Here is a 26,268-nt window from a genome sequence, read left to right as displayed (position 1 = left end):
TCCTGTCACATGGCTACGCTTCACTTCAATATCAGGTACCATTGCCTTACTAGCCCTCATCACTGACTGTATTATTTTATTTACAATAAATTGTATTTATCGTTTGTTAAGTTGTAACCTTATTTTCATCAGGTAAGACATTGAAATAAAACTATTTACGGGTTTCATCGTGGTTTTCTATATTTTTATTTTCTTCCGACTTTCGAAGACTTTGTAGTCTTCATGGTCACAGGGTGAATTGTCAACATCGGGAGAAAATAATATAAATAACCGCGATAAAATTCGTAAATAGTTTTATTTCAAGTATAACTTTTATTTGACTGAAAACTATAAAGAATAATTTAGCTGATTTTTAGAATCTCTGCTTTTCTAGGATCTACTGTATAGTCTAATTAATTTCAATAATTTATTAAATCTTTTAAGTCTTACCTACTAATAAAGCTGTGCTAGCTACTTATAAAATTCTTTACTCACTTCATCGTAATAAACGCCACTCCCACCTAGTTGTATTTATAACTTCATTAATGTACAATGATATAACACATACATTGCTCTCAATGTGTGAGATGTACGTTTTATAACGAGAGTTATTCACGCGATAGTGCTCGAACAAGTCTGTAGTGTCGTAACTGTTGACTGTAGTGTATACAATCAAGGTTCGCTGTCTATCGTGGTGACTGAAACATCAAAGGCACTGACAGCTTGATATCCAATAAATTGGAGTGCCGGTTACACACGGCTTTGGAGTTCGGCCAACGTGGGTGTTGTTGGCGGGTTAGGGGAATTAGTGTACGTGGTTTCCGAAGATGTAGGTCGTTAAAAAATTTAAGGTTCAATTATAATATTTGTGATTGATGCAATAAAGGCTTATTTTTTTTGACCTATCAGTATTCGAGTTGCCACCAATTACATATAGCTTAATAGAATGTATTTTAAAAGTAGCTACATTGTAATAATAAGTCAAAGTTTCCCAGATACATTTTCCTGGATATTCGCTAACAGTTGAATCCAAAGTGACGGCAAACAGAACAAAGCATAACATCCAAATTGAGTTTCAAATCACACTTTCACTTCAAGGGAAGTAGGCAGTAATTAATGTTTTTTCACGCACCGCGTCACCAGCAATAACATTTGCGGTTACAGCGGTGAACCTCTGTACAAAGTGACAAGCTCATGTTGATCTAAGTGGCTTAATTAGTCGGGATTATTGCTGTTTAAACATTATTGTGTTTAATTTACAGTAATTGGTAATTTTCTGATCAGCGTTTAGGAGATTATTTCTAGGTAGATACTTCTTAGATGTTAAAGCTTACCTTTCTGAGCTGTTAAGTACAAAATCTATTTAAATTATGTAAAGTTCAAGGCAAAAAGAATATGAGCGGATAGGTACATGTTCAATGAATAAATGCAACATTTTCAGAGCTTCGTCATTTTCTAGATCTAGTTCACTAAAAGCAGTCTTAACAGTAATCGAGAAAATGTGTGGTTTAACTTGAACCTGAAGCGGCATAACGTTACCAATTATTGCTATTCGTTACATCTGTTTCCTATTAGTTTATATTTATTTTTATCTGCACACAATAAGAAGTTAATTAACAAGATGGATGAACACTGCGTAGACCAACCGTAAAAATATACTAAAATTCTTTATATTGAGATGAGACTTAAAACAATAGTAATTGCTTAATGTTACCCATTTTTATAAAAAATGAACAAGCATTCAGTGTCATAAAGAACCCCACCAGATAAAAACAGCCTCATCGTTCACTTTCCTCATTTTTTTTACTAAATTAATATTATCCATAATGGCTCAAGGAGCTCCATACGTCGCTTCTTCACCAAGATAGCACTTTCCCAAGCAGTCATATCTTTAAAATGATTTTTTAAGGATAATATATACACCTATCTTTGTTAGTTATCAAGTAAGTGAAAACATAAACGTAAAAAGAGAGCTCCATTTAACTGTCCATCCACAACAACAATGTGTGCATTAAGGATTTCCAAATGCAGTGATTGGTTACTGAGACGTAGGCGGCCGCTGTTGTTACAGACTAACTCGGGTGACAAACGACTATAACAAAGGTGCCTTGTGTCTTCCATTCCTGGCTTAGTTAGCTACGTCTCAAATTGAATTTATAGACGAAATTGCGAGCTAAATAAATAAACTGAGCTCAATTTACGTTTGCTGGTTAAGTTTGTGATTTATTTTTGTGATGAAAGTTTTAGCTTAAGGTAACAATGATGGTTATTTGATTAAAATTATAATTTGTGATGATATTAGTGTTTGTAGAGATGCAGCAAAGACTAAGTACAAAGTACAAAGCGCATACTTCTGGGTAACAAAGCAGTCTTTCTTTTATTTCTCTGTTCTTTTCTTCCCTCACCACTTGTATTCTTTTAAAACTGTAAGTAGCACTAACGATCTCCAGTGGTCCTTAAGGTAGAAACTCTATTGTAATTGAATATAATGTTCAAAAAGAAATACTGACATACATTATATAGTCTAGACATTTAGCTTTTGCTTTATAATATATGTTCACATATTATACAGTGTAAAATCAGGATCGCTGAACAAAATATCAGAATGTAATTTAGTAACAAAACACAACAGCTAATTAACTGCGAACAAGACATCAGGGATCACAATACATGTATTCGTGTGTAATGTGGACATAATGTTTGTTGATAATGTACGTGTAAGGCACATACAATGTCGTAGGTATGTTTGAGTATCGGTTATTTTGCAGAAAGTCTATTGCGAGCTATCTTTATCTGTGAATGTGATACCTCTTCTCCAATTACAGAGTAGGGACGTGGGTTGCTCATACTACCTATATTTACCACTTACATAGGCTTAGATTATTATTAAATACTATAACAAATTTTAGGTCTCCTGTGCTAATGTTTTAAATAACATAATTTGATATTAACGAAATTGCTAGTTTTGTAACTCCTTCGAAGCGTAAAGCGGTGAGAGATATAATATTTTAAATATATTGTTTTTTGAACCGAGTTAGCTATCGCGTAAATCTTTAGAATTTAAAAGGATCTTTAAGCGAAGCTTTTCAGTTAGAAATAAGGCCATTGTAGTTTATCGTTGTCTCATTATTGCCGTCTTCTGATAAAACATCGCCAGCAAATAAAATAATAAACAGCCGCATTATAATTTTCAAAGACCCTGTAGCGATTATCCATTCAAATTACGCGTCCAAGCCTACGCAGCGTGCACATTGGCGCTCGGCGTAGGCCTCAAGCGTTAGTTGCGAACCCCACATGGCACACGACGTTTTCACTTGACTAAATTGACTGTTGTTGTCCGTGATTATCATTAAAGTAATAAACATTATATGGAAGATAAGACTTTTATTATACGTGGAGTTGATGAAGAGATGGAAACTTCATGAGCTCCACAACAGGTTACGGTAGTCTTAAACCTACTTCACGAGAAAATATTGTCCGATTACTTCATCGAACGAATATGCAGACACTCATTCCCAGCTCGGACATGTCAAACAAACCCAGTGATCCCAGTCGATCAACTTAGTCCAAAAAATATTAAGAGCGTTAATATAAAAAGTCCGGGACCCTTATCGGGGACCACCAGCCGTTGTGCACAAGGGCACCCGAATAAATATGGATTAGCCAAGGGAAATATGAGCTGAGCTACAAGCGGACCCTTGTTACATCTACGATGGGGACAATGTGCGTCGCCCTTTTTTGATGAATTGATATAATAAAGTGTTACGGACTTTTTAAAGAAATCATGATTTAAATTATTGTTGTGTCTTTTTGAATTTTATTTAATTACTTATTGTTATAATTATTTGCATTTTTAAATGTTATTTTATATTTGTTATAGATCGAATGAAAATATATTATCCTTTTATTTCTTATATTATATAATAAAATAAACATTGGTAGCCAAAAACCGATGTTTGTGCTACAAACAAAACATAAAGGTTATTTCTTGTCAGTAACAGCGTTCCATATTTATAAATATATTTGACTGTGTTTGGAAAATTTTAAATATTTACAAAAAAAATCCGAATGGAAACACAAACGATTTTATCATAGAATATATTTTTCGTACAACATTTTTTTTCGATTTACGCCAAAAATCAAATTGCCTACTGAAACTACGATTCAATTTACATTTTTTAATAAAAAAGTAAAAAAAAAATTTTAAGTTAAACGGTTTTATATTGCAGATAAATGTACTAAAAGCTAATAAATAATTTCATGGATACAGTCATGGGTACCAATATGTATACATTGTTATATTTTCAAAATAAAGTAACTCGTAACCTACTCACTTTCTGGAAATATGTATGGTCACATAAATTCCTAAAATGCAATATACATTTATGTAAACACCTATGACAAAAGATGTCATTTTTGAAATATACAAATTTTAAACATATGCATTGATTCAACTAAAATAAAATCGTGGGGCACGTCCAATATCTAAAACTATCAAAGATTATCTTAAAGTTATCATTTCACTTATTCAATGAATATGATACAGTTAATCCCAAGTTCATCCAAAATTCATTTAAAGTGGACGTGCCCCACGATTTTATTTTAGTTTAATCAATGCATATGTTTAAAATTTGTATATTTCAAAAATGACATCTTTTGTCATAGGTGTTTACATAAATGTATATTGCATTTTTAGGAATTTATGTGACCATACATATTTCCAGAAAGTGAGTAGGTTACGAGTTACTTTATTTTGAAAATATAACAATGTATACATATTGGTACCCATGACTGTATCCATGAAATTATTTATTAGCTTTTAGTACATTTATCTGCAATATAAAACCGTTTAACTTAAAAATTTTTTTTTACTTTTTTATTTTTAAGTTTTTAGTTTTTATTTCTCATTCTATTCAATTCGTTGAGTGCCTCATTATTGCAAGGTTTCTTGCCTGTTAGTTTATTGCAGTCAAACTCTTCAATACGTAATCCCTCCAAAGATCTCACTCTACTAAGAGCAACGTAGGCTTGGCCTTCCTCAAATAGTTTAGCGCCTAAGTATACAACGGCGTGATCCACAGTGCTGCCCTGCATTTTATGCACCGTGGAACCCCATGACTATATTAAGGGCAACATTCGTCTTTCAGCCGTCCCGTAATTAAATTTGGCTGGAAACTGTATGGCTTTCGGGTGTATAAGATGTACGCCGTCTCTTGCAAAGTCGATTCGAACCGAAGGTACGTCTGTTGCGTACATCTGAGTTCGACGAAATAGGGGCCAAACGATTTCGTTGATATATCCTATAGCGCCATTAACTAATCCCTTTGAAACGTCAATATTGGACCGCAACATGACTTTTGCTCCCACAAATATTTCTAATTCTGCTGGTAAGCCCCCAGTCTTATTGATATCAGCTGGTATTAGTGTTTCTGTTTTTTTTGTGTTTTTTGTATTTTTTTCTGCTTTTTTTGTGTTTTTATTTTTTGTAGAATTTGTTGTTACCATTTTGTTCCCACGAGGACTGGACATTTTTACGGTCGACCCCCCTAGAGGTCCAATAGAGGGGCAAGGCTATGTACAACAAGATGTGCCTGAATCTTGAAGGGAAAACGCTAACGAAATATCATTTTTATCCACCCTAATGCCATACAGTTCTCGGCGCGCTTTTACCTTTTACCTTAACTTGGGTGGTGTACCCCTAGCGAGGTATCATTTTTAGCCACCCTAACGCCACACAGTCCTCGACAGGATACCAGATCTTGACTTGGGTGGGAGATTCATATTGTAATTTTGTATAGTATACTATATTATACTTACCAAGCCCTTTATTTTGATACCCATATTGATGGGATTGAAAACTACACGATCCGCCATTTTGTAGCAGTGGCCATCTTTGATTTTGATTTTGTATAGTGCACTGAATTCTACTTGACAAGCCCTTTCATTTGATACCCATATTGATGGGATTAAAAACTACATTATCCGCCATTTTGTTGCAGTGGCCATCTTTGATTTTGATTTTGTATAGTGCACTGAATTCTACTTGACATGCCCTTTCATTTGATACCCATATTGATGGGATTGAAAACTACATTATCCGCCATTTTGTAGCAGTGGCCATCTTTGATTTTGATTTTGTATAGTGCACTGAATTCTACTTGACATGCCCTTTCATTTGATACCCATATTGATGGGATTGAAAACTACATTATCCGCCATTTTGTAGCAGTGGCCATCTTTGATTTTGATTTTGTATAGTGCACTGAATTCTACTTGACAAGCCCTTTCATTTGATACCCATATTAATGGGATTGAAAACTACACTATCCGCCATTTTGTAGCAGTGGCCATCTTTGATTTTGATTTTGTATAGTGCACTGAATTCTACTTGACAAGCCCTTTCATTTGATACCCATATTGATGGGATTAAAAACTACATTATCCGCCATTTTGTAGCAGTGGCCATCTTTGATTTTGATTTTGTATAGTGCACTGAATTCTACTTGACAAGCCCTTTCATTTGATACCCATATTGATGGGATTAAAAACTACATTATCCGCCATTTTGTAGCAGTGGCCATCTTTGATTTTGATTTTGTATAGTGCACTGAATTCTACTTGACATGCCCTTTCATTTGATACCCATATTGATGGGATTGAAAACTACATTATCCGCCATTTTGTAGCAGTGGCCATCTTTGATTTTGATTTTGTATAGTGCACTGAATTCTACTTGACATGCCCTTTCATTTGATACCCATATTGATGGGATTGAAAACTACATTATCCGCCATTTTGTAGCAGTGGCCATCTTTGATTTTGATTTTGTATAGTGCACTGAATTCTACTTGACAAGCCCTTTCATTTGATACCCATATTAATGGGATTGAAAACTACACTATCCGCCATTTTGTAGCAGTGGCCATCTTTGATTTTGATTTTGTATAGTGCACTGAATTCTACTTGACAAGCCCTTTCATTTGATACCCATATTGATGGGATTAAAAACTACATTATCCGCCATTTTGTAGCAGTGGCCATCTTTGATTTTGATTTTGTATAGTGCACTGAATTTTACTTGACAAGCCCTTTCATTTGATACCCATATTGATGGGATTGAAAAAAACTAAGTTGTCCGTCATCTTGTAGCGGCGGCCATCTTGGATTCACAATAATATTGAATATGGATAATTGTATTGTCACCAGAATCAAAGGCGTATACCAAATTTCAGATCAATCGGTTAACGGGAAGAGGGTTAAATTTCAATTACTAAATTTGACCCAAACAAACAAACGGGCTGAGCTAAATAAAACCGTTTAATAATAAAACCGTTTAATAAAAATCGAATGCAAGGCTGTTGACAGTATGGGCCACTCGAAAACATAAACCAAATTACCCAGACACTTCTATCTGCCCCTTTTACGCTTTATTTGGCCCGAGTTTTAAAGAATGACAGACGTAGAACGGACCACACACAACTGGACGCTGTTTAGCTAAGTTTTTACTGGACGTTTATCTAGATATTCCGGTTGGATGGATATGTGTACGGCGTGAATTTGTAAAAATGAAAAGAGCGGATTTTATTTGAAATAGTCGACGCTCGGTATCACAGTTTTAAAACAATAAAATATCGTGAAACATTGTCCGAATAGCAGTAGCGAAGCGTCCATAGAAGCCGATTCCTACCGGGTTAACTTTTGTCAATTATCTAATTAAAAATAATAAAAGAGAAAATATAACTAGTATAATGATAGTATACCCAAACAATTCATCTCATACTTATTCAATTAAATCAATATTTCAACGATAAAGGGTTTATATTATCAATTCGTAACTCGCGCGCAGTGCTCATGCCTCGCAGTGTTCGAAGTGAACCCAGCCGAGCATAGCTTCCCTCGCGATATTGTTGTCTCTTTCACACGTAGCGCGGCGTCTTTGTCAAATCTTTTGGAAATGTAAAAATACAAGTGTGCGTGCGTGTATGTATATTTCAGGGTAATCCGAGAATTTACGGCTTCATGTTGAGCCATCGCGTCGGCGCGAAATATTTTTAATAATTTAGAATGTATAATTGGTGTTTGTGTATAGTGTGCGTTATTAAGTTTTGTTGGACTCTTTTAGTTTTTTAGTTTAGACATAATGTTTATGTTAAAAAGAAATTATTAAGTATTATTATATTTTACTGATTTAAATTAATTGTGAATAGCGTATTACATGTTAACTGTAGAAAAACATATTTCTTCGGGTTCCCTTCTGAAATGTTCACCCTTCGCCACTGCGGAATAGTTAACAATTACTTTCATTACGACTGAGAACGTCATGTGACGTGAACTGCATAAAAACATTTAAAATAATATGACCAACCTATGACGTCATAAGCAATGATTAATAAAACTATCTCAAAATCTCTCATACTTTGTCCAATAAACCTTTCCCTGACCCATCAAGAAATCCATCATCATAATCATTATAAGATCATTAACCGGGCCCTTATCAATTGAAGCCGGCGTCCCCTCGCAAATCCGGTACATTGTTTTGCTGTATTCACTTGATTGAGTTAATTAAGGCCCTTCCAGTTGATTGGCTGCGGGTTGTCCACTATTAAGCCCTTAGCTCTCGTAGGGGTGGAAATGGTTTAATCTGCAAAATAATTTATACGTGGTATATGGGATGATTGATAGAATTTGATCAGGGAAGGGTATTTCAATGTAACTGGTTGACTTTATTTAAATATAGAAATAGAAGAAAAATGTTATTTTTTTTTAATACAAATTATTGTAATTGATTAATTTATAGTAATAAAAATTATTAAAATATCGATTTGGTGATTATGATCTCTAAAGTCAGGAAAGCTTTTGTCTATTAGTATGATGATGATGATTGTAATATAAATTACTATAAAAAAACGATTTGGTGATTATGATCTTTAAAGACAGGAAAGCTTTTGTCTATTAGTAGTCGGAGAATAATTCTCTCTAAAATCTTACGTAATCCATGAAGGATTGCAGTAACTTGCATCAGACGGGATCGCTGCGTTAACGCTACGTTTAATAATCTCGTGGGTGACTGAGCGTAATGACAAAATCTCAAGATATTCCGCTTGACTGGGCATTTGTCCTGCTCCCTGAGATTTAATATGGAACATATTATTTCGTAATTTATAAGGGAATATTAATTTTGAATATTAATTGTAGTTATAGAATTCTGAAACAAATACCAATGCAATTTATAAAAATATTTGATTTCGAAAAGAAAATCTTGTATGACAAATGGAGATAGCAAAAATTATGTGTGACTGCATTTTGTTCTTAGGTTTTTTTCTTCGATTTTATGAAATATAATAATTCTACCCGATATAATCTGAACGCTAAAGCTTATGCACCTTTGATTATAGCAATTTAATTATCATTAAATATTTTAATCTCAAAAAATTCCCAACCCTTTGAATAAACCTTTGCATATAAAATGTTTTATTACTACTCATGGGCTGAAATAAAATGACAATTATAAAGTTTTACTGTGACATAAACTTGAGAAATGTTAATTAGAACAGTCATTATCTGCCACTAGGTTCCTCTGTAGTCCAATTTAAATGATAAAGTTAAACTCGCAGTACTTCTAATAGTAACTTGTCTCAAATTTATGACACGTGGTTGAGTATTTTATTATTTGTGATGTATGTCACAAGATTCTCTGTATTTTTTTCGAATTGTACTTGATTTGCGGTAAAAAAAATTGTATAGCTGCACGGCAAATCGACTCTTCTGCACCTAATGGTAAGTGGAGTGGGATCCAATAGAATGTTGGTGAGAGATGATTACCCCTCGGCAGTCGATACAATTATGCCGCGCTCTTGAAACCAGATATACATATTACACAGGCTGCTCCAGGAATGCGACACACTTACGTGCGCCACTATGGCGGATTTTAATACCTTGTGTACGGTGGTCGCTATCCGAGAGGATATAAAACATATCCTGCCACCAGCAACTAAGTAAATAAATCTTGTATTATTTTTATTTAGAGAGATGTAGTCCACTATGCTCTTGATTAGTTTATCCCTAATAAAAAATGTTAGTTTTTGAAGATGTTATCATATTTGTTAAAAGTAAAGTACAATGTGCATGATAGCGTAGTTGGGAACAGAACGGTCTACACAAAACTGACTTTCCGAAGTTATGTGTATTGTTTATCAATTAATGATCAAAAAAACGGTGAAAATACATCGTGATGACATTTACATTTTATGTACCTGAGAATTCTCTAAAAGAAAAAAATAATCGTTGGTGCATGAAGTTAGTTAAGCCGCGCTAGCCGAGTGTGGTAGACAAAGACTTTAAACCCTCATAGTAGTAGAGGAGGCTAGCCCTCAGTAGTGGATGCTGGGCAGTATATGACACAGGACTGGAAAAGTTAAAGCACTATCGCTGAATGGATTCCGTCGAAAATCTGGATTAACATATTACAGTCTACGTTTTATTCCATAAAGAACACAGTAGGACGGCCAATCTGAGACAAGTCTTCGACAAAGACGAATTAGTGAAATAAAGCTATAGCATAATAAGTTGTCATAAACCTTGTCCCAAAAACTTTGCCGTGTTTCTTAAAACATTTTAGGTAGAGACAGTGTTCAATTTATTACAAAAACAAGGGCGGACGGAAAAGTTAATTTATTTTCTATATCATGTTTATATAAAATGTCACCCTCAGGGTTCAATTAGATGGTGCTGACCCGTCGGGGTAATGCAATATCTTGCGGTCTCAATTTATATTATGCCGATATCCGGAATCTATGACGTCACTCGATATTGAATAAAATATTTATGTTATGAAATTTGACTGGAATATTCAATTGATTTGAACTTTAGTTTGAAGTATACGTATAGCCTTGTTTTTGTTTATAAGTAGATGTTGTCTGCGTCTCCGTCCATGTGAAAATACCCGTCAATTATTTACACGATTTAAAGCATGCAGATGTATGTAGTTCAACATTTCATGAATCAGAGTGAAATGAAATAAGCCTTGAGCGTTGGTCATTGGCGTGGCCAAGATGATGGGTCAAAGATCTGTCAAACTAGACTTTTTCGATGGAGGGATCTTGAACAAAAATATTCACGCAATCTAGACGCCATTTTTAGGGAACGTCAAAATATAAAAAAATACTTTTGTCGCATGTATCAGTGGCTAGGGGGTGTGCGTGACTTGTTTCTTGAAAGTACCTTCGATTTTCGATTCGAATGATACCTTTAAAGTTTTTTTTATACTATTCCTATAATTTGCGTTATTTGACATTGCGTTAATAAACGAAACCTCATACTCACATTTACCTTTGCTAACACTGTGCCAATAATCATTCATCAATAACTAATATTTACAAAAAAAAACATTTTTTTTACATTTATTGAAAATGTTATTTTCATGAAGTTAAGTAGGTAATTTTGTCGAAGTGAGGCTGTAAATGAGAAAGGTGTTAATTATACATTTTAGATTATGATACCTTCGTAACCGAATTATGGTCACGGCGGCCAATGTCAACGGAGACTAACCAAGTACGGAGGAAATATTATAGTGCACAAGTGTGTATGCAATACACAGATGCACTCTCTGTTCCATCACTCTCATAGTCTGATGATACGGTAATCCATCTTTACGCACTTTTGAGGCACCAGGGTATCATATCGCCAACTTCCTAACTCCGAGCTGCGACTGAGGAATTTTATGTTGAAAAAACTAAGTCGTAATTACTTTGTCCCGACCCGGCATCCAAACCCAGGACCTCACCACGGTAGTCGCACTAGTACCGTATACAATTACAACGACGCGACCGAGGCAGTCATTTTAGATTATAATCAACATTTGGTTCAATTAGTCCCTTAATTAGGAAACATTTGGAAATATGGCTAACTCTGTTTTTAAATTAATAAATGTTACATAATTACAGAGGACTGAACAGAGCTTCACATTAACGTCAATGGGCGACTTTTAGCGTTAAGTTATTCAGTCCCATATATATTTGAATTTTGGTGGAATTAATTACTTTTGCAACTCCGTAAATTGTAAACTTATACTGAGTACGTATCGTCATGAAATTATATTCGGTCAGCTACCTTGTTTTCAATTTCCGTTATAAATGCAAACCGCACGCGTAGGTGCGGCGCGGACGTATTCACGTTATTTCCAAATATTTAGTAATGTTTCGTTAAATGCATGAACATTTTCTGGTAATTTGTGGAGGGAATGTGGAGACGATTTATTTATATGCAGAAATTATTTGATCATTTATCTCCTATATTTCAAGGATCTGTGATTATGCAACTTCAGTAAACCATGCAAGTTTTCTGATAAATAGTTAAGATATTAAAATGTTATTACGCTAGCATTTAACACCACAAACTCCATTAAACCTGATGAACGTCACAACTTAGCAATCACTTTACAGATATTCAAATCACGATATCACAAACAGAATAAATATAAACGTCTAAATCACTTAGCGAGAGCATTTATAGAGTTTTTTTTTCTTTGGACAAATTGCAAGCGAACTGGGGCCAGGCGTAATAAAGTTGAGATCGAGAGGGCCCGTCCATTACCGGAATAGGCCACTCGGCCCGATATCGAACCAATTATGTTTTCGATAAATCTCTACGGATGCCTAACGTATTGTATTATGGCCTATAGGGGTTATTTTTAAGCCATCATTTTATATTGTATTTTTTTATTTGAATAATGGAGAATTTTAGGATTATACTTCAGCGTGGGCATTTAATAAGTAACGTCTTGAATAATGGAAGAAATTGTATACAATATTATCTCTTGTATCAAAATATATTTTTAAATCGCAAGACATTATTTATTTATGTTGATCCAAAAATAAACGTCCTATCTGTGATGTTCGTTGCTGTTTGTGGACTAAATTAATTATCATTATTCCATCACGAATTTGTTTGTTGGTTTTGAGAGAAAGATATTTCTTAAAATAGAACAGTATTGAGCGCTCTTATAAACGAATTATCATACGAGTACTATGAGAGCTCGAAAATGGAATAAATTTTATAATTATAAACACATTATATTTTGCCAATTTTTTGTGTGTAGGTCACCTGATGGTATGTAAAAACTCATAATACAAGAAGAAATGCTGCTGTTAGTCTGGAGTGAAAGAACTAGAGATAGGGTAATAGTGAGGAGTGGTGGGGTCTCCAATAATCAATTTGCTGGTTGTAGGATATATTTTATATCCGCCCAGATAGCGACCATCGTACGCAAGGTGTTAAAAGCCGCCATAGTGGCCCACGTAAGTGTGTAGCATTCGAGATCAGCCTGTGTATATACAGTTCTAACAGGCCGGCATAATTATATCGACGGTCGAGGGGCAATCATCTGTCGTCAGTCGACATTCTATTGGACTCCACTCCACTTACCATTAAGTGCAGTGGGCAACTTTGCCGTATAAAAAAGAAATCAACACACGAAAAAGTAAGGTGTCACTTCACAATAGTTTTCTATGAGACATTGGTATAACTTCCGATGATTGAACCGTTTATGTTATAGAAAAATTACAGTCACGCCTCGATCATTAAAAGCTTGAGCAAACGCTTAGTAATTGTTTTTACTGGTTGCCAACATCATTTTTGTTAGGAGCTCTAAATCAGAATGAAAATTACAAAGCAAAAAAACAATTGTCTTATCTGGTATTCTATGTCGAGTAGTACCTAGTAGACCAATGAGCCGGATAATTCGATCAGTAATCAACTATGATTGTCGTAGTATATGTTATAATCGTGCCAATATATTAGGCTCTGCTTTTAAGTTATACGGTGACCGCGGCTTCACGCTTTACTTTTCGTCATGCTATAGCAGGTTAGTACTAAAACTTCTTTACGCATTATACAATTACACGCATTTTCTGGTGGTAGGTCTCTCACATGTGAGAATCCGCGTGCGTAGATACCACCGAAATATTTATTTCTGCCGCCAAACTGCAGTGCGTAGTCACTGTTGTGTTCCGGTTTGAAGAACTTTGTAGCCAGTGTAACTACTAGACATATTAAGACTTAACATCCCATGTCTCAGGATGGCGTACTTTGTAATTCAAGGTGTTAGATGGTGTTTCTACTGTTTATGGGCGGTCGTATCACTTACCATCAGGGAACAAGAAGCATGTCTCGTCATTCAAAACATTAAAAAAAAAATAATACGCCTATGTTAAACGTGGTTTAGACTACAGCAGGAAAACTTGCATAAATCGACGTCCGCCAGCCATTTTTTATCGTGCATGTTTATTATGTTGAGAATACTTAATCTAAACTTGTGCTGAATTTAACCTAAATTATTAAACGGTTTAAGCATTAATTTAAAAAATAATCTATAGGCATCCAAACTTCCCCACAAACTTTCATCTATAATATTGAAGAAGTAGGATAAAACCAAAATGTTGAGTTCTCTTCCTTGCTCATTTTGGTGCTAAAATGTTAGACTTGGTTCCATTTAGCTAAAGCTTAAGTTAACTATCTTGTTTGTTTAAATATTCGTCGGTCGTTTAAACTGGAACTTTTGCTAGGAAAAGTTTAAATTACTTAAAGTTTTATGGCTAAAAATTTTTAATATTGCCCCCTTTTTGGAAAGTATTATCTGTTATTGGTTTGTCCAAAATTGGACTTTGCAGTGTTCGTGTAAATTACTTCTCACATAGACGCTTCATAAGAAAAAAAATCATATATCATCAACCAAACCAAACAAAAAAAAAACGCTTACAATATTGACAATGCAACTTACAATTTTAAATACGTTCTTAACGTACGAAATCTAAATTTAAACATATAAGACTATAAAGGTAAAACACATTTATAATTTGAAGATACTTGACCAGTGACCAATTCAAGCTTGTATACCTAGTAGGTACCAACTAAATATTAATAGTAATTCTGTTTTAGTTAATTTAATTTCACTTAAAACTGTTTAGGCGGCGATAGCCTAGTTGGTTGTGGAACGGACTGCAGAGACAAATGTCCACAGGTTCAAATCCCAAGGGCACACACCTCTGAATTTTCTAAAAAAAAAGTGTGTATTCTTTGTGAATTATCGCTTGATTTAACGGTGAAGGAAAACATCGCACAGAAACCTGCATACCTGAGAAATTCTCTATAGCAATTTTCGAGGGTGTGTGAAGTCTACCAATCCGCACTAGGTCAGCATGGTGGACTAAGGCCTAATCCCTCTCAGTAGTAGAGGAGGCCCGTGCCCAACAGTGGGACAGTATAATACAGGGCTGATATTATATTATAAAACTGTTTAGGCACAGTAAAACAAACCCAACCATACGTAAAATATGAACCTGTACAGTATCAGTGTGTATAATTATAAACAAATCGGGCGTGCGTCCATCTTGTAATTGCGTTAAGGCGGGCGTCGTCTCTTGTAATGTAATTGTTTGCGGTCACAGAGCCCGCCAGACGCATAAGGACGTGGTGCACTTGATCGCGGGAGCGGGTGTCAAGCGATAAGCGGTACGGTAATTAGCTGCAAAAAATGTATAAATATTGTAAAACTAGGTGTTGCTCGCAGGTCCGCCCGGGTTTACCACCATTCCATGAAATATAGCCTTTCTATTAACGTAAGAAATTTTAAAATCGGTTAAGTGTTTTTTTAATTTATCCATTACAAACTGTCATAAAAATTTACCGCCTTATTCATAAATGTTATTTATCTAAAGACGGAGCTTTGCTGTGATAACAAGTCTATGATATATGATTCATAATAGACCTAATATATAAACAAATAAATAATTGCCAACGAATCAATAAACTAAATCCATGTCATTTCATTACTAGAATTACTCTGTCATTCGCACTTAAATGAAAATAAATTATTTTGAATCGTTTCTCATAAAATACTGCTAATGATGTTAAATTACGTCGAATAGTAAATTCTGAGAACATTTTCCAGTAATGTTCTGTTAAATATGAATTTAATAATGAATTCTAGCATAATGTCCGCTACAACTTGGCATCCTCCCTTCATTTAATATATACCGCATTATGGCGGCAAAGGAAAAAGAAAATGAGATATTCGACCAAATGTTTTTCTACGTTATTTTGGAAATTGATTTACTGTTCTTATATTGACTCTTATATTAGGTTGAATAACCTCAATTAAGTCGAAATCCATTTTCAACAACATCTGGATTTCTTTAATGTAAATGAGTTGTTTATTTGGCAAATTATTACGTCATTAGTCATTATTTACATACGATTTTGAAAGCTTCAAAGTATATTCGATTGCTTTGACAACTTTGATGTTTATGTTACATATCATTATCGAATACTTATATGGGCGTTCACTTATCAGCATAAATCTAGAGCGCTGAAGGTAAAGTCACAGTAGTCACTATGATTTATTTATCTTTTAGATTATTTAATTTGGCACTGAGGTAGCTTTGTGCAGCAAAACAATTTCGAAGATGAGGCCACTCTCGAATATGTGCAACGATTTTCTCCGTTTTTGAGGAATACTAAAATGCTTACCGATATTTCAGTATTGATAATCAATTTATCAATGCCCGGCGACATTACAAGTTTAATATGTCTTAAATAATAAAAAGTATTTTATAGGCTTCGGTTAATAAATAAACTGGCTTGTGCTAGTGGCTTCGCCCGCGTGCTAGAGCTTTTTCGGAAAAAAATTGCGCTACATATTATCAGGACACAAATAGTGTATGCCCTCTGAGGGTCTCAAACTATCTCCATACCAAAATGAATTGAAATCCGTTCGGTAGTTTCGAGTTTATAGTGTTCAGACAGACAAAAGCAGCGAGGGAATTTGCTTTATAACATACAAGCATCATTATTTTTATTTTACCTATTACTCTCCACTGCTTAATGTAAGCCTCTCAAAGTGAACGACCACCAGTTTGCTACAAAAAAATATTTTACAGTTTAGATACGTACACGTACCTTAAATAATATTATGTTCCGCAAAAAACGGCTAAGATTTTAGGAAATTTAACAAACTGGTATGAACAAGTATGATATTCCTTTCTAGGTGTTATAAGTAGCAGATACGACTTACTATATTTCTTTTAATCATCAATAAAAGTTATGCATTTACGGATTATAAATTGATAAAAAAAAACATAAAAAATACATGACAGTTTTTTTTTATTTATTTACACTTAAACAATATTTTTTATTTAATTAAACCCGCTATCTCTTGTTACAGACACCATAGCGCTACGAGACGTGCAACTAATAGCGCCCTCTGCCGTCAAATTGGGTGACACAGTGCTACTCGGCTGTAAATGGACGCTGGAAGGCAATGAAACGCTGTATAGTGTCAAATGGTACAGAGGCAGGCAGGAATTCTTCAGCTACCTGCCTAAGGAGTATCCGTTTACGAGGATCTTCGCGCAGCCTGGGATTGATGTTGATGTGAGTGTCTGAGTATAAAAATAATTGAAATACTAAAGCCGTTGTTTAGTGTTAGTATGGATTTTGGATATGTATTAGTTGTAGAAGTAGGCTGCAGTATGTTTATGCGGGTGGGATTTTCAAAGTATTTAAAATATGACATATTTCTTTTAATGTTAAATTCTAAAGCCATTTTTATTTTAAATAATAAGGTATATAATTCTGAGCAAGATATGTTATTAAAATACACCATCTTTTAAATATTTACTCAACTCCTAATAATTATTTATATAATTTAATAATGTAATGGCGTAAGGACTTTTAAAATTGGTTCTATTGCAATTAACTGAACATTTTAAATATATAGACTGAACCCATTTCTAATATAATAGAATACTTTTTAGTAATACTATTTTACATATACATATTAGGAAATATTAGAAATTATATTAACAGTACCTAAATTATGTGTAGAAGGATTATGTGTGTAAATAATAAATAAATAAATATTCATCGTTTCAGCTCTTACTGAGCATTTATTAATGACATACATGTGTGGGTTTTTAAAGGTATTTGCGCGTTTAATTTTATTTTTTAGAAGAAAATGCAGAAACTGCTGAACGGATTTGGATGGAATATACCACAAAGATATGTCAGGTTTCGTGTTACATCTTATATCTGGCATAATTTCACAAATATATCGTATTTGCACCTTTAAATATTTAAAAAAAAAGATGCTGAAACTGCTGAACGGATTTGGATGAAATATACCACAAAGATATGTCAGGTTTCGTGTTACATGTTATATCTGGCATAATTTCACAAATATATCAGACTTACAACTTTACGTAAGGGTTATCTGACTTTTGTGCGTTATCATTTACCACAAATGTACGATGTTATACAATAACTCCTATAAAATCCTAATATAAGTACAGCGTGCATTATTATTATTTTATAGAATATAATAAATTATAATACCAGATCTGTATTATATACTGCCTACTGTTGAGCACGGGCCTTCTGAATTACTAAGAGAGTTTAGGTCTTACTCCACCACGCCAGCCCAGTGCAGGTCAGTTTACATACCTTCGAAGATCTTTTGGAGAATTCTTAGGTATTAAGGTTTCCTCACGATGTTTTCCTTCACCGTTAAATCGAGCGATAATGGACAACCAAAGACACGTAACTTCGGAAAGTCAGAAGTGTTCGAATTAGGTTTAAAACATACAGCTTTCGGCTCGGCAGTTCGATCAATATTATTTTATGTTTTTTAACAATTCTGAAATTAATATATATGGAAAAAAACTCTAGTGAACCTAATTATAGCTTTATTTATAATTAACTGTTGCTCGCGGCTTCACCCGCGTGAATAAGTTTTCCGGGATAAAAGTCCCGCTTGTGCATTGTAAAAAAGTATCCGATTTAATTATATTTATGGCTTACTATTTTGGTCATAGTAGCTTCGACATAAAAAATAGATATATGCTGTCGCGGACTTTTATGTAGAACTATTTAAGACAAACAACCCTATGATACATCATGTTTATCTAACTCCAACGGTTTAGGCAGCGTACGCCAAGATAGCAATTTTTTTTCCAACTTACTTGATACGTATTGTTATATTGTGACCAAATTACATAAAATCATTATAAATTGTAGCCTGTGGGTTATTCAGATGTATATTAAATATTACTGTAAAGTTTCTTCCAAATCCGTTCAGTAGTTTTTTCGTGAAAGAGGAACAAACAAACACACATACGTCCGTTCATACATCCATCCCCACAAACTTTCACATACATATAATATTAGTAGGATAATATATGTACGTCGTATAAATTCTAAAACAGAAGAAATAATTGAAATCTGATTAAAATTCAAGAGACATACGCCATTGCCATTAGGTAATAGGATGAGAACAAAAAAGAGAAAACGGACGAAATACTTGCATGTGACATCAGCGAGCATTACGTTGACGTACGTTGCAAAGAGAAACAAATATACATACATATATCCTCACAAACTTTCGCATTTATAATATAAGTAGGATTATTTTAGAACAAAGAAAATAAAAATGTAAGTATTGATCGTAGCGAATACCGTTAAATAATAATTTCGGACATTAATTTTAATTCTGTTGAAGGTCAAACTCCAAAGCCCGCTAAAATAATAATTTTCTCCGGCCTATTCAATAAGAAAAAACGTTACAAAGTCAAAAGCCCTTCATAAGTTGCTTTCTAAGAGAATAATTTTGGACCCATGTCGTGAGATGACAAGCCGAGCAACGTTGGAAAAATGTTTTTGGGTGTTTATTCAAGAATAATTTTGTAAAACGACGGTGCCCGTCAGATCTCTCAATTTAGGAAATTATTTTTTTATTTTTAATTCCAGCCGAGCTGCGAGTATCAGTGGGACGTGAGCAGCAAAAAATATTCTTTTAAGTTTTAAGTCTTTATCATATTTTACGTAATGGCATATTACTTCTAAATCCTTTTGCCTTATCTACTACGAGACTAACGTATTTTATATGTCCCACGAATTCTGCGACCTGCATTCGCTTCTCCATCGCATGCAGCATTCTTGGATAAGATAGTAACATCGCTAATCTCTGCGGAGATGTAGATAAAGTTGCCTCACCGCATCGAGCTACATACCGCAAATTCTTTCAGATACTGGCCACGAAAATGGCGAACTTTGTTTGTGTCCCAGATATAACAGTCGCAAGCCCGGGTACAAACCCCTTGCCCGGGCAAACTTTGAACAGTTTAAGGACTCGTAAGTTATGTAACGGCGCCCGGGATAATCATTTTTCAAATTGTATTATTTCGCTGAACAGTGCACTTCCTTACTTAGTTCAATGAATAAGTCAGTGGGGTTTTTATAATGAACTTTGCGGCAGCGGAGATTTATAGTATATTATCTGGAGTTTTTCAATTTAAATTATGGACTGTTTTGTGGAACTATACTATTTTATATTATTGATATATAATTTAATTTATTTTATATTACACAGATTTTTTATCAAAACAACAAATCGAATATTCACATAATATCCATTAACAGCTTACCTCTTGAACCAAACATACTACACAATAATGGAGGCTAGTGCTTCTTGTATATCATTTAACTGCACTAAAACATGGAGTAATGGGTAGTCCATTACTCCATGTTTTAGTGCAGTTAAATGGTTGTACATATAATGTGTGTTAAGTCTAATACGTATTGTGGTGAAAGTATCAAAAATAATTCGCCTTAAAAGGTGTAACATTGAATTTAGTACAGCGAAATAAAATTTTAGTATAAATATCGCTTAATTACCTACATAGGATACATACATATTATATAATATATACCTAGTTATGACAGAGTTAAAAATAATTTGCCAATTGTTAGGAATTTTTTTTCGTACAAATTAATTATTCAATTAATCAAAAGCTATGAGGTTTATGCGTATTTTACGTTTGGTGAAAGTAAATAATTATACCCTCTATAATAAGAGTTCTTTTAACACCCTCATGAAATGCTCTGTATTTAGATCTATACATTACTCTGTACTAATAACATAACAAAACGCCGTATAACATTTAAAAAATAATAACCAACGCGTGCCCATTCTCACGGAATCTTATCTATTATAGATTTCAAATCTGCGTAAATCCTGCATCGATCACAACCACGGCCCAAGAAAACATCCCAGCCCATTAGTATTCGGATTTTGTTTAACGACTCACAGTAAACACGTTTTATTGATCGTTAACGCACTCTTTGCGTTTTATTGTCAACCATTGTCAAGATTCCATTTACGAGCCGATGTGAAATCTTTACCTTACTGCATTCTTTTGTGTTTTTCATAGTGAGTTATATTGTTGGTTTGATAATGGTTGGTTTACTTTTAGACGTATTTTGAGCATCAATTTGTATGTGTCTGGCACGTGAATTAGTTTCTTTATACGCTGAGTCATAAGATTTATGTTTTATATTATAAATAGGTGTTATTGAGGCTTGGTATATTTAAGATGATTCTTGGAATAATATTACTCTCGTAGCACTAATGCATTATAAAGCGCGTTATTAATGCAAGAAATCAGAATGGGGTCAGTCTAGTATTAGAGATTACTGATTATACAAACTTCCAAATTTGTGTTCTTTATCGTGTGGGTATTATTAATGTATAAATGTAAGTATAAGAAGCAAAAGTGGCGATAGCTTAGGTGGTTGTGGAACGGACTGCCGAGACGAATATCCGCACGTTTAAATCCCAAGGGTACACACCTCTGACTTTTCTAAAACTTACGTGTGTATTCTTTGTGAATGATCGCTAGCTTTATCGGTGAACGAAAACGTCGTGAGCAGACTTGTATACCTGAGTTCTCCATAGGAATTTTGAGGGTTTATGAAGTCAGTCATTCTGCACTAGGTCAGCGTGGCGGTCTAAGGCCTTATCCCTCTCAGTAGTAAAGGAGATCCCCACCAATGTGACAGTATATAATACAGGGCTGAGGGGCTAATACGTAATTGAATTTTATTGATTAAAGTAATCCCTTTTTAAATGGTTGACCGCCATTAAACACCCGAGATATTTGCTCTGTTGACGCCTAAGGAGAGGATTGGGCACACGCCCAATACCCAAATGGGTATGGTTCGTTCTCACGCATTAGCTTTGACTCTACTGAGAGCAAACTTGTTCACATCGCTTTTCATTGCAACTTGTGGAAACAATCCGATAGAACTGGCCAGTTTATATTGTAGACATTTGTACTACTTCGAGAATGTGGCTCTTAAATTCATTGTATTAAGGTTCAGAATGCGTGAACAGTGATTAATGAATAAACTGACAATTGCCGTTTATCGATATTATGTTCTCGTTTTAAAATTAACCAATAAAAGCACCGCAACTCCAATGAGTTGAATGAATAATTAGTAGAATAATTTCAAACGCGTTGACCTACGCGATATATTAAAGCCTCAACCGATTTTTCAGGCCAATGAGTTTCGGTATTAAATTCGGCGAAGTTTATCGATAGTTGGAAACTTCATCCACTTATTAGGAAAACTTATCCGTAAAGTGCTCGTACTTGTTATAAAGTGGAAATGTAGAGTTGCTTACGTAATTTGAGTAACCAAGTGGTATGCGTCTTTTGCGGCACCGTATCATCTTATACCGGACCTTTTGGGTACCACTACCATCTATATTGAAGTTGAGATAAGTTTATAAAGGTCGTGGTGTTTTGAGTTAGAATAGGATAATGATTTCTTATGTTTACGCCAATTTAAGACATTAAAATTAAACTATTTAAATTTATTTCACCCACAAATTTTTGCCAAATATCACCGATTCCTGTCTAGGATGATTCACGAAGGTATGGAAATTAAAAGACATCCTAATTTCAGTGGGGAAGATGATTGGGCGCTTGCACAAGCCTGGTATCCAGTTCTACATTTAATTAAATCGGAACCTAAAAGACTGGCTGGTAGACTTCAAGACACTGTGAGCTCATTCTGCGTAGATCGACCACCAAGGGCTAAAAATTTAAAAAGTTGTATAATTGTAAAATGTAGGTAGATATTGTGAGTTTGAATTTGCAGATGAACAACACCTCAGCCCCTTGACCACGAATGCTGCAGTCTTCGAAACGTCGGAAGAAAACTAAAATATTAAAACCGCGATAAAATCCCAAAAATTGTTTAATTTTAATGTTAAAATAGGATTTTTATAACTAAGTTTTGTTCGCGGGTTCGTTCGTGGCAAACCTTCCCAGTATAAGTACAACTATTCACTTTTCGGAGTAAATATAACCTCAAATAAAAATGGTTAATTAGGTCATGATGTTCTCGAGCGCCAAATATAAAGTAACACTTTTACAGTTAATGCCTCTTTATAGTGTATATAATGAGTTATAAAAATCAGATCTCAATATGAAACTATGATTTGATTTGTCGACGATAAGCATCCTGGTCTATTTACAGAATGTATCATCATCATCATTAGTAAATTGGCATCTACGAGAGATGATTAAGTAGCGTTTGTTGAAGATGCGAGGTACGATATACAAATACGCTGGTGACTTATCAGATCGATTCTAGACCGAAAGATACGACCGCAGTTTTGGCAGCGGATTTTTGTATTTTTGTACGGTGGGAGTAAAATGGTGTGGTCGCGCCGAATTGGCAGAATATATAAGATGTCAATAAAACACTATGATTTGATTTGTCAACGACCAGCTTAGTCTATTTGCAGCATGACTTTAGACAGATTTGCAGTTTTACAGAATTGTGGAAAACTTGCGTGTTTTTTAATATCATTTCTTCGGGATCTGATGATCTAAAGAGAGGAGTAAGGCGGGTTGGGCCGGTTATACAAACTACGCCACTTCATTTCTGTACGTTGCGTAAAAGGCCCGTTTCGTTGACCCACGTTAATGAGGGAAAGATTATTTTTTCTAGAATACAACAAAAACAGTTTATTTTTAGTACGACTATCGTTCTAAATAGTTATTCGTCTCCTCAATTGAACATTAATTTTTACAAATATTTTTTTGTATGTAATGCAACACAGTTTTAAATGTACAATTTTAACTAAAACTTATAATGGTTTCGATTAAAGGAACCAAAAAAAGATTCATCACCATCATATAGTACATAATATTAGCCCTATATTTTATACTGTCCTGCTGCTAAGCACGGACCTCTTCTACTATTGAGAGGGATTACGCCTTAATCTACCACGCGGGCCTAGTGTGGATTGGTAGATTTTACACACCCTCAAAATTCCTATAAAAAACTTCTCTGGTATGCAGGTTTCCTCACTGTGTTTTTCTTCACTGTTAAAGCAAGCGATAATTCATAAAGAATACACACATAATTTTAGAAAAATCAAAGGTATGTGCCATTGGTTTTTCTACCTGCGGACATTCGTCTCGGCAGTTCGTTTCTCAACTAACTAGGCTATCGCCGCCCACTATTCACATAAAATTACAAACACGCGGATTGAGAACTTCCTCCTTTTTGGAAGCCGGTTAATAACTTTAATAATTAATGCTCCAATAACTTCAATATACCGGGCCTCACTAGTAGATTTTAACGCACCACTAAACAACATGTAACTTACATAAAACTATGTAAACTTTCGAATTAAACGCATAATCCCATGATGTTAATCCATGGCCGAGGATTTGCCAAACATTTGTCTTCCCGTGACCCTTTTGGCCCTGGATTATAATAGGTATATGATTTACACTGGATTGCTTTGTTTTCGTGCAAGTAACTCGCCTGGGATAGCTGATTTGAGCTAATTCAATACTTTGATTTCCTATAATATGTTTGCCATTATAAAGTACAAAAAGAAATGTACAGAAAAATGGTTGGGACTTCGTAATAGTATAATTTATGATGTTTTGTGAGTTTTTGTAATTTATTTTAATTATGTAGTAATGAATTTATTGATGACCAACTATTTTTTTTACTAAAATGTAAACTAAACAATCATATTGAATCAAAATTGCTTGAGATTTTTTATTGCTTGCTATGACGAGACGAGCTTGCCGTTCGCCTGATGGTAAGCAATACGACAGCCGATAAACAGTCGAAACACCATCACTCACACCTTGAATTACAAAGTATTGTTTTGAATTCCACTGCGCTCGCCATCCTGAGACATAAGATGTTAAGTCTTATTGTGTCCAGTAATTACACTGGCTACAATATCCTTTAAACCGGAACACAACAGTGACACACTGGTGTTTGGCGGGAGAAACATTACGGTGGTATCTACCCAGGCCGACTTTCACATATACGATCTACCACCAGTAAATTTTTCATTCCGTAATAATTTTAAGAAGTTTTGTGAGTTCTTGCACTTGATTTTTACTATAAAGTAACGCAACCATTGACAGCCCACTTTTAATTTACGTACAAAAGGCCATGAAATTAATTTACACATCACATTTCGTACATTTCAACATAATCCATATCTAATCACAATAAAAAGTCGTATTACAGCAATAACACCCACATAATGGCGGCGCGGCTGTAAATCGTGGTGAATCGGAACGACACGATTATTGTTACACCTTCATTGTCGTTCAATGTTATTGTGTGTTTATTAGATTCGGTCACGATTTTGCCAAACGAAAAATCAGGGCTGTGAATTTGTTGTAATTAAATTAGCTTTGGTTAAATTTGACAACCATAGAAATTCACCTGGTAGGTTAGTTGGGTTTTTGTTATATATTTGAAAACATTTAGGTATTGTTTATAATTACAACGGATGCTTGGTATATGATTTATTGTTTAAAGAAACCTTTGATGTTAGACAGAAGGGCGTTTTATTAAATTTCATGATCGGAGAAATAAAACAAATTTTCGGATTTTACCGCGGATTTTTTATATTACGATTTTCTCCCGACGTATCGAAGACTTTACAACCTTCATGGTTATGGTGGACTAAGAGGTTGGTCATCCGTAAAGCCAAAGTAAAGAAAGTAACAATATCTTCCCATGTTTTACAATAATTATACAAAATATTTCGATGTCTTATATTCTTATAAACATAAGAATTCATTATTCATGTTAGGTTAGAGATGAACATTATGTTTGTGCCTCTTTCCAATCTCCCTGGCTCATGTATGTGAACACATTTAGAAACAAACAGTAAGCACTAATTCTCTTTTGACCTGATAATTTATAATCCTAGTTTCGAAACACTAGGTTTTTGACTAACCAAAGTTGTACGAAATGAATTATGAATGTTTATTTACTAGCTCGCGGGCTCGAGCAACGCGATGAACTTTATCTGCCATCCCTGGGGAAATTTTCATTTCTCGAGATAAAAACTTTCCTGTGTTACTGCGCCAGATAAATTTTACGAAATTTGATAACATTAAT

The 26,268-nt window shown here is 34.4% G+C and overlaps 1 protein-coding gene across 1 annotated transcript in view; it reads left to right on the top strand.

Annotated features, from left to right (window-relative positions):
- The window catches only part of LOC115450193, a gene marked incomplete in the record, with an annotated part of 177,766 nt that overhangs the window by 12,934 nt on the left and 138,564 nt on the right, over positions 1 to 26,268 (top strand). The window contains 1 exon segment of the mRNA XM_037443107.1: positions 17,198 to 17,406. Coding sequence (XP_037299004.1) covers positions 17,198 to 17,406 — 209 coding nt within the window.

This window comes from Manduca sexta, chromosome 26 (assembly GCF_014839805.1).
Source record: "Manduca sexta isolate Smith_Timp_Sample1 chromosome 26, JHU_Msex_v1.0, whole genome shotgun sequence".
NCBI lineage: Eukaryota > Metazoa > Arthropoda > Insecta > Lepidoptera > Sphingidae > Manduca > Manduca sexta.
The sequence above is the reverse complement of the archived record's forward strand: the minus strand, read 5'-3'. Positions and strand labels throughout refer to the sequence as shown.